Source organism: Phocoena sinus, chromosome 19 (genome assembly GCF_008692025.1).
Source record: "Phocoena sinus isolate mPhoSin1 chromosome 19, mPhoSin1.pri, whole genome shotgun sequence".
NCBI lineage: Eukaryota > Metazoa > Chordata > Mammalia > Artiodactyla > Phocoenidae > Phocoena > Phocoena sinus.
The window spans coordinates 58,444,688-58,457,587 of NC_045781.1; the positions used below are offsets into that span (position 1 = coordinate 58,444,688).

Genomic DNA, 12,900 nt, shown 5'->3' on the forward strand with positions numbered 1-12,900 from the left:
GGATCCTTCCACTGTCGGCCTGGGAGGTGGCCATGAAGGTCGAGGTGAAGAGGCTGGCCTGAGAAGGCCTGAGAGGTGCAGCTGGCTGACTGTGGGGTGGGGAAGGTGAGGACAGGGCCTGTCTCTCGTGATGCACGTGTGAGGAAACCACGTGGCCTCGGAGAGTCAGTTCCGGAGTCAGTGGATAAAGCAAGAAACACGTCAGGGCAGAGCTACCCCCAGTGACCGGTGGATGGCTCCCCGGAGCGGCGGACCCACCTCCCAGCTCCTCCCCGGGCGGCCCACCTGCCACTCCTGCCCTGAGGGCTCACGTTCACACTCGAGGGTCCCGGGTAGGGTCGGGGGTTCCCACGCCCGCCCAGACGATTAAAGGCCCCAGAGAGCTAGTTTGTGTGGAGGCTTCCATCTGTTTTTACCCACTTTGGAAGTTAAATTTGCTGAATTCGTTTACTAAGTTCATTTAAAATTATCAGTGATAAACCCATCACGTGTTAACGTTTTGTGAACAATAGACATTTTCTGAGGCAGAGTTGTGGTGTGGACAGTGGTGGTGTTTCGCATCTTTGCGGGTGTCCACGTGCGGCCCCGTGGACATCTGTGGCCAGGCTGTCCCCTCAGCCTCCTCCTTCTGACGCTTTGGCTGACGTGTGGGAAGGAAACCTAGCCGTGTGGCGGGGACGCGCTGGAACCACTTTCGGACGATGTGGCTCTTGTTTGAAAGCACCTGAACTCTGCCAGTTCTGCTGTGATCCCGGCGCCGGCAGTGAGCTTCCCGCAGTCTGCTCCACTGGCTTCCTTGGTCTGTCTGGTGCTTTGCGTCTTTGGTCCAGGCGGGGGTTTGTGACATCCACATCGGTCATTTGGAAAATATTGCTTCACTAACTACACAGAGCTTCCAAATGTTGACGTTTCTTTTTTATATATATATAAATTTATTTATTCATTTTTGGCTGCGTTGGGTCTTCGTTGCTGCGCGTGGGCTTTCTCTGGTTGTGGCGAGTGGGGGCTACTCTTTGTTGTGGTGCCCAGGCTTCTCATTGCAGTGGCTTCTCTTTTTGCAGAGCATGGGTCCTAGGCACGTGGGCTTCAGTAGTTGTGGCACCCGGGCTCAGTAGTGGTGGCGCACCGACTTAGTTGCTCCGCGGCACGTGGGATCTTCCCGGACCAGGGCTCGAACCCGTGTCTCCTGCACTGGCAGGCGGATTCTTAACCACTGCGCCACCAGGGAAGTCCCTGACATGTTTCATTTTACAGTATGAAAAACTCACTTCCTCATCAGGAAAGTCTTTAAGATTGGGAAGTTGCCAAGCCTTTACGGAAGACAGGTGTTCCCAAAATTGCCATTTTCTCCTGAAAGCGCAAGTGCTACCATGTCCGTCCTCCCTGAAGTGGCAGGCTCACTGGTCCTTTTCTGAGAAGCCGTCTGCGAGGACTGTGGTCGAGGTGACCCTGCACACCTCACACGGCAGGTCCCCCTCCAGTGGCAGTGGAGGGCCGCGCACACTCCCCTCATCTCCACTCAGAGCGTCACAGGGACCAGGACTCAGGTTGGAGGACGTCCTGAAGCTGCACTGCTCTGCGTGAGTGTGTGGTGGTGAACTTTGGTGCCTCGGTCTGTGCGAAGCTGCCAGTGGTGCAGCCCCCTGCTTTTGCACCGTCGATGTTGTGAGGAATGTAACGAGTCTCCCTTAGCGTGGCCCCCTGGACAGGGGTCTGCAGGCCACCTGTGAGAACTACTCTGCTGGAGGAGGAGGGAGACGACCCCTGGGGTGAGCGGAGCCGATGAGACGGCGGGCCATGCCTCCCCGATGCCCAGCAGGGTCACCCCGACTGTCCTCAGTCTCAGCCTCTTTCTGGCCGGTTCAGAGCAGCTGCGTGTCAGAGGTCACGCTGCAGCATTCACAGAGAGCCCCCTGTGACTCCATGACCTGCCTTCCCTATAGAAGTACAGGTGTCACTGTGTCCTGGGCCCCAGGCCTGTTCCCGGGGGAAGGAAAGGGGGCAGGTGTTTGAGCTGGGAGCGAGACTGAGACTGAGGTGATTCCGCCTCTGCCTGAGGACCAGTTACAGGTGATCCTTATAGGGGACAAAAGCAGCCCTGAGGGGCAGAGGTGTGGGGAGGGGGAGGCCTGGGCAGAGCTGGCTGTGAAACCCTGGGTGGTGGGGAGCGCTGACTGGCGCCTGGGAGGACGGTCTCTATTCCACGTGACACCCAAGGATGGCCCGTGCTCACCCAGCAGGATGGACCCTGGTGGGAACCCCGCCCTCACACCTTCTGCTCTCCTGTCCATCAGCTCTCCCCAGCGCCCTGCTGGCACCTGAGGACACCCTGGGCAGCTGCCAGACCATCTCTTGGGCAGCTCGGCTTGGGCTGGGGGGTGCAGCTGGGAGGAGAGGTTTCCTGGAGCCAGAACTTGGTGGTCAAGAAATGGACGTAGAGTCTAGGGGGGGTTAAAGGCCGAGGGTCTCCCTAGAGGTAGCGATCGTATTTTACGTTTGGTGTGCTACGTGTCTTCTTTTGCTGCTGTGTCTCCCGGGCCCCTCCTGAATTCTGGAACAGAGGTAGCCCACTTCCCTTTGCTCAGAAGCAGAAACCAAGGCTTCACAGTGGAATCAAGCCACTGTAAAGGCTGGAGCCAGAACGCCTCACTGCTGGATCTGGTGGAGGCTCTGTGTTTGCAGCAGACTCCCACAGACCCCGGCTTGGGGAGCGGGTGCCGCCTCGCCCCACATCAGCTCCAGCCTCTCCCCGCGCCTCTGAGGCTTGGCAGCCGGGGTGCTCTCCCTGGAGTCCTCCGCCATCCGCAAGGCGATGGCGGCTGGAAACTTGTTCCACTGAACTTTGCCAGGGAGCTATACTTAGCCACCGAGCGGAGGCCAGGCGTGGGCTCGCTGAGTATAGATAGTAACCAGCGGACTATTTTAGAACTCCCAGAGAACCCCCAACACGGTATTTATAGAAGCCTCTGGGCTTCTGGAAGGGAAGCCATAACCTTAGCGTGCCTGGGGCTTCAGGAGAGAGGTCTCTCCACGGGGAGCGGGGTGGGGAGCTGGGCCCCCGAGAGGCTGGGTGTCCCTCTCACACCTGTTCCGGGACCTGAGCCACGGGGCCAGGCGCTCGCGTCCCAGTCAGAAGGCAGCGCGCGCGGTTTTCTGTCCGCCGCCCGTCACGTGCCTCCTGGGAGCGACTTTCGTGTGGTGCTGACGCCGCCCCGCCCTCAGCTCGTTCTGAGATTCTCGTCCAGAATCCTGGCGATTTCTCAGGCTCCTGCTTTTGCCGAGACTGAGCTGGGCCGCCTCTGAAACACCCGCCTCCGGCTCCTCTGGTCCTGGGGCTCCTGTCCCCCAGCCTGGCTCCTTCCCTGGAGAGAGGCACCAACAACGTGCCTGAAGCTGTGCGGCCAGGAGGCCTTCTTTAGGGAGAAAAGGGGAAATGTAATGCGTAAAGTTTGGGTAGAGAAAGCCTGTAGTTGGGGGGGACCCAGGTAGCAGTCCTGCGAGGAAGGAGGTGGCTGTGCCCTCATCCGGGACGGTGTGAGGGATGGTTGTACCCCTTCCTGATTCCCATCTGTGGGTGTTGGGAGAGGGCTCCAAAAACCCAAATCTTTAGTGAGCATCCCGGGTCAATGCTGCCGATCAGGCAAAATCACGAGGAATGAGAAACGGAGAGTGGGAAACTGTGAGGCCTGAGTGGCCGGTGGGGACATGGCCCCATGGCGGGGACGAGGCATGCTGACTGCAGCCGCCCTCCTCGGAGGGGAACATCTCCCCCACTCGCTCCACGTCGACTCCCTGGCAGGTGCCCGGGCCTCTCTTCATCCCGCCTGCCAACCCACCCTCTGCCACCCCTGCCCTCCGCCAGCCCGGATATAAATATAAGAGCATTTTCCATGGGCCGGCACAGAAGGGCAAACATGGACTTTATTTAGGCCTGTGAAATTCCCTTCCTCCATCCCCAACAGGTGCCTCGCTTCATTTAGATATTGGTGCTCAGAAATAGAACACAATTTACAATATAGCTTCCTTCAGGCATCTGGATGCCGTTAAAATAAAAAGCCATCCAGTGAGATGGGCACAAACACGAGTGCGGTTGGAGCTTAGCCTTTGCCAGGGATGAGAGGCTCCCCAGCCCCGGGCTGCCCACCGTGCTCAGCAGAGGCCCAGGCATTCGGGAGACAGTGGAGGGATGTCCCTGGAGGGCAGAGGCCTGTTCCCACCCGCTGTGGGCCCCTGACCAGGGTAGCGGAGAGGAGGGGTCAGGCACCTGCACACTCGAGAGGGGCCATCCGGGGGGGTCACAGTGCGTTTGGAGGACGCGTTTCTAGTAAGTCGGTCGTGGGCTCACTGCCCCCTTGATCCTTTGTGGCCTGGGGGGACAGCATTCCACTCTCCTCTCCATAAGTCCAAGCACAGGGACCCGCCAGGTTTCTCTAGGCAAACTGTGTGCCCTCGTCAGCTGTTACAGGGTGAACGGTGCCCCCCGTTCATATACTGAAGTCCTAACCTCCGAGTACCTCAAAATGCGGCCTTATTTGGAAACAGGGTCTTTGCGGACGCTGTCAAGATGAGATCATCAGGGTGGGTCCTCACCCAGTACGACTGGTGCCCTTATAAAAAGGGGAAATTTGGACACAGACACAGACACGCACACGTGAAGATGGAAGCAGAGAAGGGGGTGACGCTTCCGCGAGCCACAGAACATCAGAAAGGCCAGCCAATGCAGCAGCTGGGAGAGGCCTGGGGCAGATTCTCCCTCAGCCCCGGCAGGGACCAGCCCGGCCGGCACCTCGGTCTCGGACTTCTGGCCTCTGGGGCTGTGGAGGAGTCTGTCTCTGGTCTGAGGCCCCCGCTCTGTGGGTTTGTTACGGCCGCCCCAGCAAACTGACACGTCAGCTAAGCCTCCTGGTCCCGCCGTGTGTCCCTCGGGGGAGGCTGATCCCTGTGGGGGGGGGGGTGGTGGCAGTGGGACTGGGAGTGCAAGCGTGGCTTCCTTGGAGAGGTTCTCTGTTCTATGGGCAGATAGATCAGTCTGCTTTAGGCTAGAGCAGCGGCTCTCCTGGGTGGTCAGTTTCATCAGGGTCGCCCTTGATCCAGGGAAGCCCAGTGTCAAGGTCAGGTTTCCTCTGGGATGTCCCCAGGCCCCCTCTGATTGCCGTTATCAAACCAGCCACCCAGGGACCTTCAGCCCCCGACTTGGGCATTAGGAGGGATCTGCGGGTAGGGACCCAGGGTTGGGGCTGCAGAGCTGGTAGCTGTGTGGGCCTGGTGAGCGCCCCCAGCATCCTGTCACACGGGGAGGAGGTCAGCAGGTCTGGTGGCTCAGGGCCGAGACGGGGCCTCTGCTGCTTGCCGTGTGGCGCCATCCCGGAAGCAGGACCAAGGTGCCGAGCCCTGTCCCTTGGCTGGGGCCAGCCCTCCTGCAGGGAGGAGCAGGTGTCCCCTCCTGCATCAAGGATTCGGCCAGTCTCCGTTAGACTCAGGCCTCCTTCCTCCTTCCTCCATGCCACCCTCCGGGGTCTGGTGCAGACGACTCAGACACACTGCCAAGAAGCAGGGCCGGCCCAGCGCGTGACCGCCCGGGGCCTGGGGGTGAGGGGAGGCCACCTATGAGAAGGAAGCGGGGTCTCGGCATCTGAGTCGGTTCGGGAAGGCGTGTGTCTTGGGCGGGGTCAGAGATCGGCTGCTCGCTGGGCTGGAGGTCCTGCAGCCTCAGGAGAGGGCGGCAGGAAGGAGGCCGCGGCGCTGGGTGAGGGGCTTAGTGACTTGAGGAGGTGGCTGCAGTGACGACACATCTGTGGTGTTCAGTAGAGATGCTGCAGGCGCAGGGGGGACTCCCCTCTAAATCAGACTCCGGGGGGGCATGAACGCCTGCCACAGACACACGGCCTCGGTCCCCCTCTCGCACCCTCACCCCGCCGCTGGTCCTCGCTGTACTGTCCCCACGTCCACTCCCTTCCTTCCAGAAAGGGAAGGCGCCCTGCTCACCTGCTGCTCCCACCCGGTAAGGACCGCACAGCTCGAGGCCCTGCCCCCTCAGCTCCCCCCGCTCTGGCCACAGGGTCCCGTTATCCAGGAGCTCTGCCTCAGCAGAGGTTGTCCGAGCTCGGCCTCCTCTGCGGACCCAGGGGACGGGGTGAGCCTCAGAGCCTCAGAGGACGTTGCAGCAGGAGTGCGGGCTCTTTATCGCCCCAGATCCACCCACCGCGGGGCCTCCCCCTCGCTGCTCCATCCTCAGGACGGGCCAGTGAGGAGGGGAGGGTGTGTGCGTGTCGTATGTATGCGCCTGTGCACGTGTGACATGAAACAGCTTGGCCCAGATGCCGTCAAAGGCAGGTGGAGGGGAGCCTCCAGGTAGCTCTGCCCACGCAGGGGCCCACACGGATGTGCTCGGCCCAAGTCAAACTGCCGGTCCGGAGTGGAGGGCATCCAGGGCAGCCCCGCCGTCAGCCTCACGTGGGGATCTTGCGTGCTGACGACCGCCTCCCGACCGGCTGTCACTGGGAGCAACAGAACCGGAACCAGAGCTCACTGGAAACGGCATGGACGAGGCTCTCAACCGGAAGAGAGTCATCCCCGGAGAGAAGTCCCTCACGTGGGCAGGGAAGGGCGACGCCCTCCCAGGACGCCCAGCTCCGCGGCCCCTCCGCCTCTCAGGGGGCGCAGCAGCTGGACTCCTCGTGCCGCGCCAGGAGCGCCACGCGGGAGAAGGTCTTGGCGCAGCGCTTGCACTGGTATTTCTTGGTGTCCGAGTGCGTCTGCAGGTGGGCCCGCAGGTTGGAGCGGTCGGCGAAGGCCCTGCTGCAGTGAGGGCAGGTGTAGGGCTTCTCACCTGGGGGAGGGGAGGGCGACAGGTGAGCGACCAGCTGCAGCGGCCAGGACAGCCCTGCGGAGGGTGATCCCCGGCTTGCAAGCGCATAGGCCGTCCCCCACCCCGAGGCTCCTCAGCCCTCACAGTGAGGCTGAAGCCTTCATCTGCATCGCCCGCTCCCTCGGGGTCAGTGACAGCGGCCTTAGCACCTGCCCTCCGCTGAGGGGGTCGTGTGCTTGATACCCTGGGTGAGACCGCAGCAGCTAAAACACAGATCTTGGCTAGGTGGCTCTTTGCTTCTGCTGGAGCTCCCCTGGGGCGCTCTGTCACCAGCCCTGGATGGGAGAGGCGCTGCAGGCCTCCTGGCAGCTGTACCCGCCCCCCGAAAGCCATGGTGGGAACCTTGAAGGTGGCTATACAAGGGCAGGCGCTCAGGACCAGTGAGGATTCCCATGTCCTCCAGGCCACCTCCAATCAGGGCGACCAGGGATTTGGACTAAGTCCTTCTGTTGGGGCTGTGCCCTCCAGGCTGACCCCCCAAGTGTAAAAGAAAGGGTCAGTGAGAGTCATCTGTTCAGCTCTGCCTGTGTGGAGAGTCCTGCAGCCCTAGGGGCCCTGGGAGGCAGCAGCCTGTAGTCCCATGGGGCCCAGAGCATCGCGTCCTGGCCGCCTGGCCCTGCGCTGTGATGGGGTGCTCAGGGGACATCCTCAGCGAGCGGTCGGGGAAAACCAGGTGGATTTCCAGCCTGGAAAAGGCTCCTGCAAAACCCTTCTTTCGTGTGAGTCACAGAGCCGTGACTGAGGGTGAGGGAGGGTCCAGTTCCAGAGAGTGTTTGTTGTAAGTGCCCGGCCTGTTCCTGTCTCCCTTTCACTGCGTGCTTGACAAAGTCCTGGACTTAAGAGGAAGGCCTGGGGTGGGGTCCAGCTCAGCCCCTGGCTGCCCTTGGGCAGAGCCGGCTCTTGCACTCTTTCTGGGCCGTAGTTTGTCATCTACAGAATGAAAGACCACGAGCTCCCTGCCCCGCATCCCCCCTCCTGTCCCTGTCTCCTGTCCGCAGCTGCTCCTCTCTCCTGCATTGCCTGTGCTCTGTGACCACCCTCTCACCCAGGGACGGGATTGCTCCTGGGTAAACCGCAGCCCGTCAGACAGGCTGTGTGAGCCCTGGGGTCCTCACCCCCAAGCCAGGCCTTTCTGGCTACCCTCCTCCCCTGCTGCTCCAGAATTGAGGAAGGCCACGGACTGTTTGAGAAGTCAGGCCCTGTGGAAGCCCTGTGCATCCCGCGCTTTGCCAGGTGTTATGAGTTGAATCGTGTCCCCCCCCCCCCCCGCCCCCGCAAAAGAAACATCCGTGGCCTAAACCTGGGTACCTGTGAGTATGACCTGATTTGGAAAGAGAGTACTTGCTGATGTGATCAAGTTCAATTTAAGTTGGACCGGAGCATGCGGGCCCCGAACCCAGTGTGACTGGTGTCCTCATAACTAGAGGGACATCTGGACACAGACACAGGGGAGAGGCCGTGTGAGGACAGAGGCAGAGACCGGAAATGACATGGCCGCAAGGAACACCTGGGGCTCCAGGAGCTGGCAGAGGTGGGAAGGATCCCCCTCTCCAGATCTGGAGGGAGCCCGGCCCCGTGGCACCTTGATTCCAGACTTCTGGCTCTAGACTGTGAGCATTTCTGATGTTTTGAACCCCCCGGGGTGTGGCTCTTTGTGCCACAGCCTCGGGACACCAGGAAAAAGAAGCCGTGTGTGCCCATCCGTCCTCTCGTTTATGAACCCAACCCCTCCGCTCCTTTGAGGCCCAGACCCCCCCCGCCCCCCAGCCAGATCCCTCACGGGCCCTGGCGCCTACCTGTGTGGGTCCGGATGTGGCCCTGCAGTAGCCAGGGCCTGGAGAAGGCCTTGCCGCACACGGCGCAGAGGCAGGGCAGCGTGTGTGTGCGGATGTGCATCTTGAGGGCGCCCAGGCTGCCGTACTCCTTGTCGCAGGACTTGCAGGCGAAGCGGCGTTGAGCCTGCAGGTGGCACTGCAGCTGCTGGTGCCTGGCCAGTGCGGCCGGCGTGCGGAAGCCCCCTGGGGTGTGGGGGGCCCGCTCGGCCCCTGGCAGGTGGCCCGGAGCCTGGGCCCCATCTGCGCCCAGGACCGGGGGCCAGCGCGTGGGCAGAGCCAGCAGCGGGGGCAGGCCGAGGTGCTGCAGGCTGTCTCTGAGAGGTGCGCCGGGGGCCCGGCCGGCCCGAGGGTCCGCCAGGCTGACTTCCAGGGGGTCTGGCCCCGAGGCCCCCCGAGCTTCCTCGTTACACAGGAAGGTGGGGAGGGGCAGGGAGACGTGGGCGACGACGGAGGTGAAGTCCCAGGGCCGGGGAGGGTCGCCAGGCGTGGACGGGGCCGCCTTGTCTGGGAGGACGAGGGGCACCACCAGCCCCCCGCAGGCAGAACAGGCGCCATTGGTTTCTAGAAGCGGGGAGGGGAGACAATGCACGGTGAAGCCTGAGTCCCAGCGCTGCGAGTTCGCCAACGCGCATTCCTGGCCGCATCCCACCACTAGGCCATCCATAGCCCCGCGGGGAGGAAAAGAAGGTCTGACAAGACAGGCGTGGGCTGCGGAAGTGGTGGCTGCAGCCGGAGACCACAGCGTCCGAGCAGGAATCTCAGTTCCTCTTTACAAACAAGGGAAGAGAAGCATCTCACAGGATCCCAGAGGAGCCCTCAGGGGCCAAGGAAGGGTCCCTAGCTGCCCTCTCTCTGAGCCCCACCCGCCGCAGGGCCAGCTCGGAGCTGCATCCTGCGGGCTTCCACGCAGCTTTAACTCACAACTCTTGGCAGCAAGCCGCCGCCTGCAAAGTAACTCATCAGCCTCCGGTCACCTCCCGATCACCCCTCGCCCACCATGGCGTGCGTGCGCACAGCCTCCTGCAGACGCTCCCAGCTCAGGAGGGACTGTTTTTGGTGGTGTCCACTGCCTCCTGGCTCGGCCCGCCGTCAGGCTGTTGCTCCCGTATGTGTGGGCCACCACGCCTCATGCTTGACCCAGACAGCAGAAGCCCCCAAGGTAAACACGTTAGCGAGTAAGAGTGAAGTTCTGCATTTCCCCAAAGACCAAATCTCCAGCCCTCAACCCATTTCTTATTTCCTATGTGTTGAGATAAATCTCTGGCCCCATTTCTATGTCCACACCAAGGCTTTGGGTTGAGAAAGACAACCCACAGAATGGGGGAAATGTTTGCAAATTAGGGATCTGATAAGGAATTGGTGTCCGAATATATAAAGAACCCTTGCGACTCAACAATAAAAAGACAAACAGTCCACTTTTTAAATGGGCCAAGACTCTGAACAGACGTTTCTCCAAAGAAGATGTACACGCAGCCCATAAGCACAGGGAAAGATGCTCCACGTCATGAGCCATCAGGGAGATGCAGCTTAAAGCCATAGTGAGGTAGCACATCATACCCACTAGCATGGCTAGAATTAAAAACAGGCCAATTACAAGTGTTGATGAGGATGCAGAGGAATGGGGAAGCTCCCACACTCCACTCTCTCCTGACCTCACCGTTTTCCACTCCAGTCTTCCCAATTATAAAATCAGCTTGCCAGGTTTCTGTCCTCCCAGAAATGGAGGCTGGACCAGCTAAGAGATGAAGTCCAAGGAATTTCTGGAGACAGCACTGGGGTGCCCGGAGAGTCTAGGACCCCCCACTCCACACAGAAGCTCCAGTAGGGGCCCTTGTATGGGAAAAAAGTCACCTTGAGGCTTTGAGGCTCAGCCACTACCCTGACCCCAGGCATCACCTCAGAGCCTAACCCTGTCTAGGGGGCCAGTGCTGACTCGAGTGGGAGGGCAGGGGAGAGGCAGTGCTACTGGCCATGTGCTTCTGCTGATAACTTTAAGTGCTTCCCCATATCCCCTGGGTTAGCTAGATTTTTTTAATTCATTCTGTAGCTCAGATTCCTGGGAGAAGAGACTTAAGTTCCTTTCTGGCTTCAGGGGTTCCCTGGGGAGGCCTAAAAAGGCACTTATTTAAAAGTGACGAGTGGGGGACCCCAAATCCAGCATCTCGGGTCTATCTTGGGGTAACTGCCTGGCAGAAAGAGGATCACCGTGGCCATTTGGCCCTCAGGAAGCTGGTGCTACAAGGAGAGGGGAGCAGAGCACTGATGGCCCTGAGGCTGTTCCCTGACAGTCACCGGACCTTGCTCGGCTGCCAGGATTTGCACGCTCAAAGGGGTTCGCTGTGTGACTGGAGTCTAAACAATAGTTTTTGAACGTTCAAAGCCATGCCCCGTGTGAATTACATGTTCTATCATACATGTATATCTGAAACAAGTTTCCTTTACCACGAGCACTGCACTCTGATGGCTTCTGTTCTTTTTTATTTTATAAAATTGCTGGTGGTGACTCACTAACTGGATTTCAAAATGTGGAGTTGATGATCCCGTTCCTAGAAGGTGCCCCCTGGTGGCAGCCCAGCCCCGGGGACCCACCAGCCTGGACTCCCTCCCTGCTCCCAGTCCGTAGCGTCTCTCCCCATCCCCCTCTAAGTCACTGAGCCATCCCCCAGAGGGCGTCCCCCACCAAGAAGCTGTGGAGCTGGGGGCGCCTCTGACCACTCGAGAGAGGCCTTTGCTGCAGGACCTCTGCGTGTCCCTGACCCTGACAGGGAGTGGGAATGAGTGCACAGTCCTGGTTCCTGGGCACCTGTTTCCCCACCTGGGTAAGAACTGCAGCCCCTTAGCCCAGCCTGCCCTGGGCAACCTTCTCTGGGGTGAAGGAGGCGGGAGGGAAGAAAACCCCAGGAGGGGTGAGGAGGCATTGGAGGGGGCACAGCGGAACGCTGTGCGAGCTGGGCCCCGGCACCACAGGGCCCCTGGGTGACTCTGTCTGGCCTCTCTGCTCACCACCCAACCCAGGATGTTCTGGGGCGCTCTTGGAGAACAGCCTGGGCTCACTTCGTCTCTCTCTGCAATATTCGTGGGGCTCTCTCAAACGTCCTGCAGGAGGAAGATGGCCCTGGGGTCCTCTTTGCTGGGATGGGCATGCCTGGCCATAGCGGGAGAGCCCCAGAGTGACTGGGGGCCTGGAAACTTCTCTAAGTGGAGAGAAAATCCCCACCCGATCTGCCCGACGCGAGGCTGGGATCCCTGAAGCGGACAAGACGCCCGCGGGCCACGTTTCTACCTCCAGCCTCGTGGTCTCGGGCCCCTCCTCCCACCTGGGACAGGTGTTCCCTTTCCCGGGGTTCTCGCCCCTCCTGCCCCGCGAGAGTCGAGCCCTGGGCAGGGCAGGGGAGCCCGCAGCCCCTACCTCTCTGCCTCTCCAGCTGCCCGTAGTTGGGGACCCTGTGGCCGGAGTGCGTCTTCACCAGGAAGGAGCGCGGCATGGTGCCCTCGCGCGGGTCGCACTGTGCCTACGCCGGCGCCCGCGGGCAGCGCGGCGCACAGGTGCCGGGAGGGTCAGGTCATTAACACAGCGCGCCGCCTCGGCCAACCAGCGCGCCCCGCGGCCGGGGCGAGGCGGGGCCGCGGGGCGGGGCATCGGGCCACGCCCAGGACAGGTGCGCGGGCCGTAGGGGAGGGAGCGCGTGGCTGCGTGTCCAACCCACGGGACTTCCCTGGCGCGCGCTGCGAGTCACGCCGCCCCCGGGGCCTGGCGCGCCCACTCGACGTGGACTGAAGGGCGGAGGTCAGGGCTGGGCGGAAGCCGAGTTGGGCTCAGTCCACCGTGGGGTGGGAGCGTGCGCCGAGCCCAGCCTTGGAGAACTCTGCTCTAGCCTGTTACACCGGCCCCGCCTCCTGCGCAAACCCGCAGCGGTAGGTTTGATGAGCAGCCGGCCGACCCCCTGGCCACCACTCTGGCCAGTCAGCCGGTCAGGGCTGGTGCTCATCAAACCTACCGCTGCGGGTTTGCGCAGGAGGCGGGGCCGGTGTAACAGGCTAGAGCAGAGTTCTCCAAGGCTGGGCTCGGCGCACGCTCCCACCCCACGGTGGACTGAGCCCAACTCGGCTTCCGCCCAGCCCTGACCTCCGCCCTTCAGTCCACGTCGAGTGGGCGCGCCAGGCCCCGGGGGCGGCGTGACTCGCAGCGCGCGCCAG

General features: G+C 61.4%; 1 protein-coding gene across 1 annotated transcript; it reads right to left on the reverse strand.

Annotated features, from left to right (window-relative positions):
* Nucleotides 1-3,972: 3,972 nt before the first annotated feature.
* On the reverse strand, nt 3,973-12,237 carry LOC116743509 (zinc finger protein SNAI3-like). The gene is made up of 3 exons (XM_032612027.1): nt 12,113-12,237; nt 8,665-9,264; nt 3,973-6,829 (listed from the first exon to the last, which is right to left on the reverse strand). The coding sequence occupies exons 1-3, from the start codon at nt 12,186-12,188 to the stop codon at nt 6,651-6,653; spliced, it is 855 nt and encodes a 284-aa protein (XP_032467918.1). The 5' UTR covers nt 12,189-12,237; the 3' UTR covers nt 3,973-6,650.
* Between the last annotated feature and the right edge of the window lie 663 nt (nt 12,238-12,900).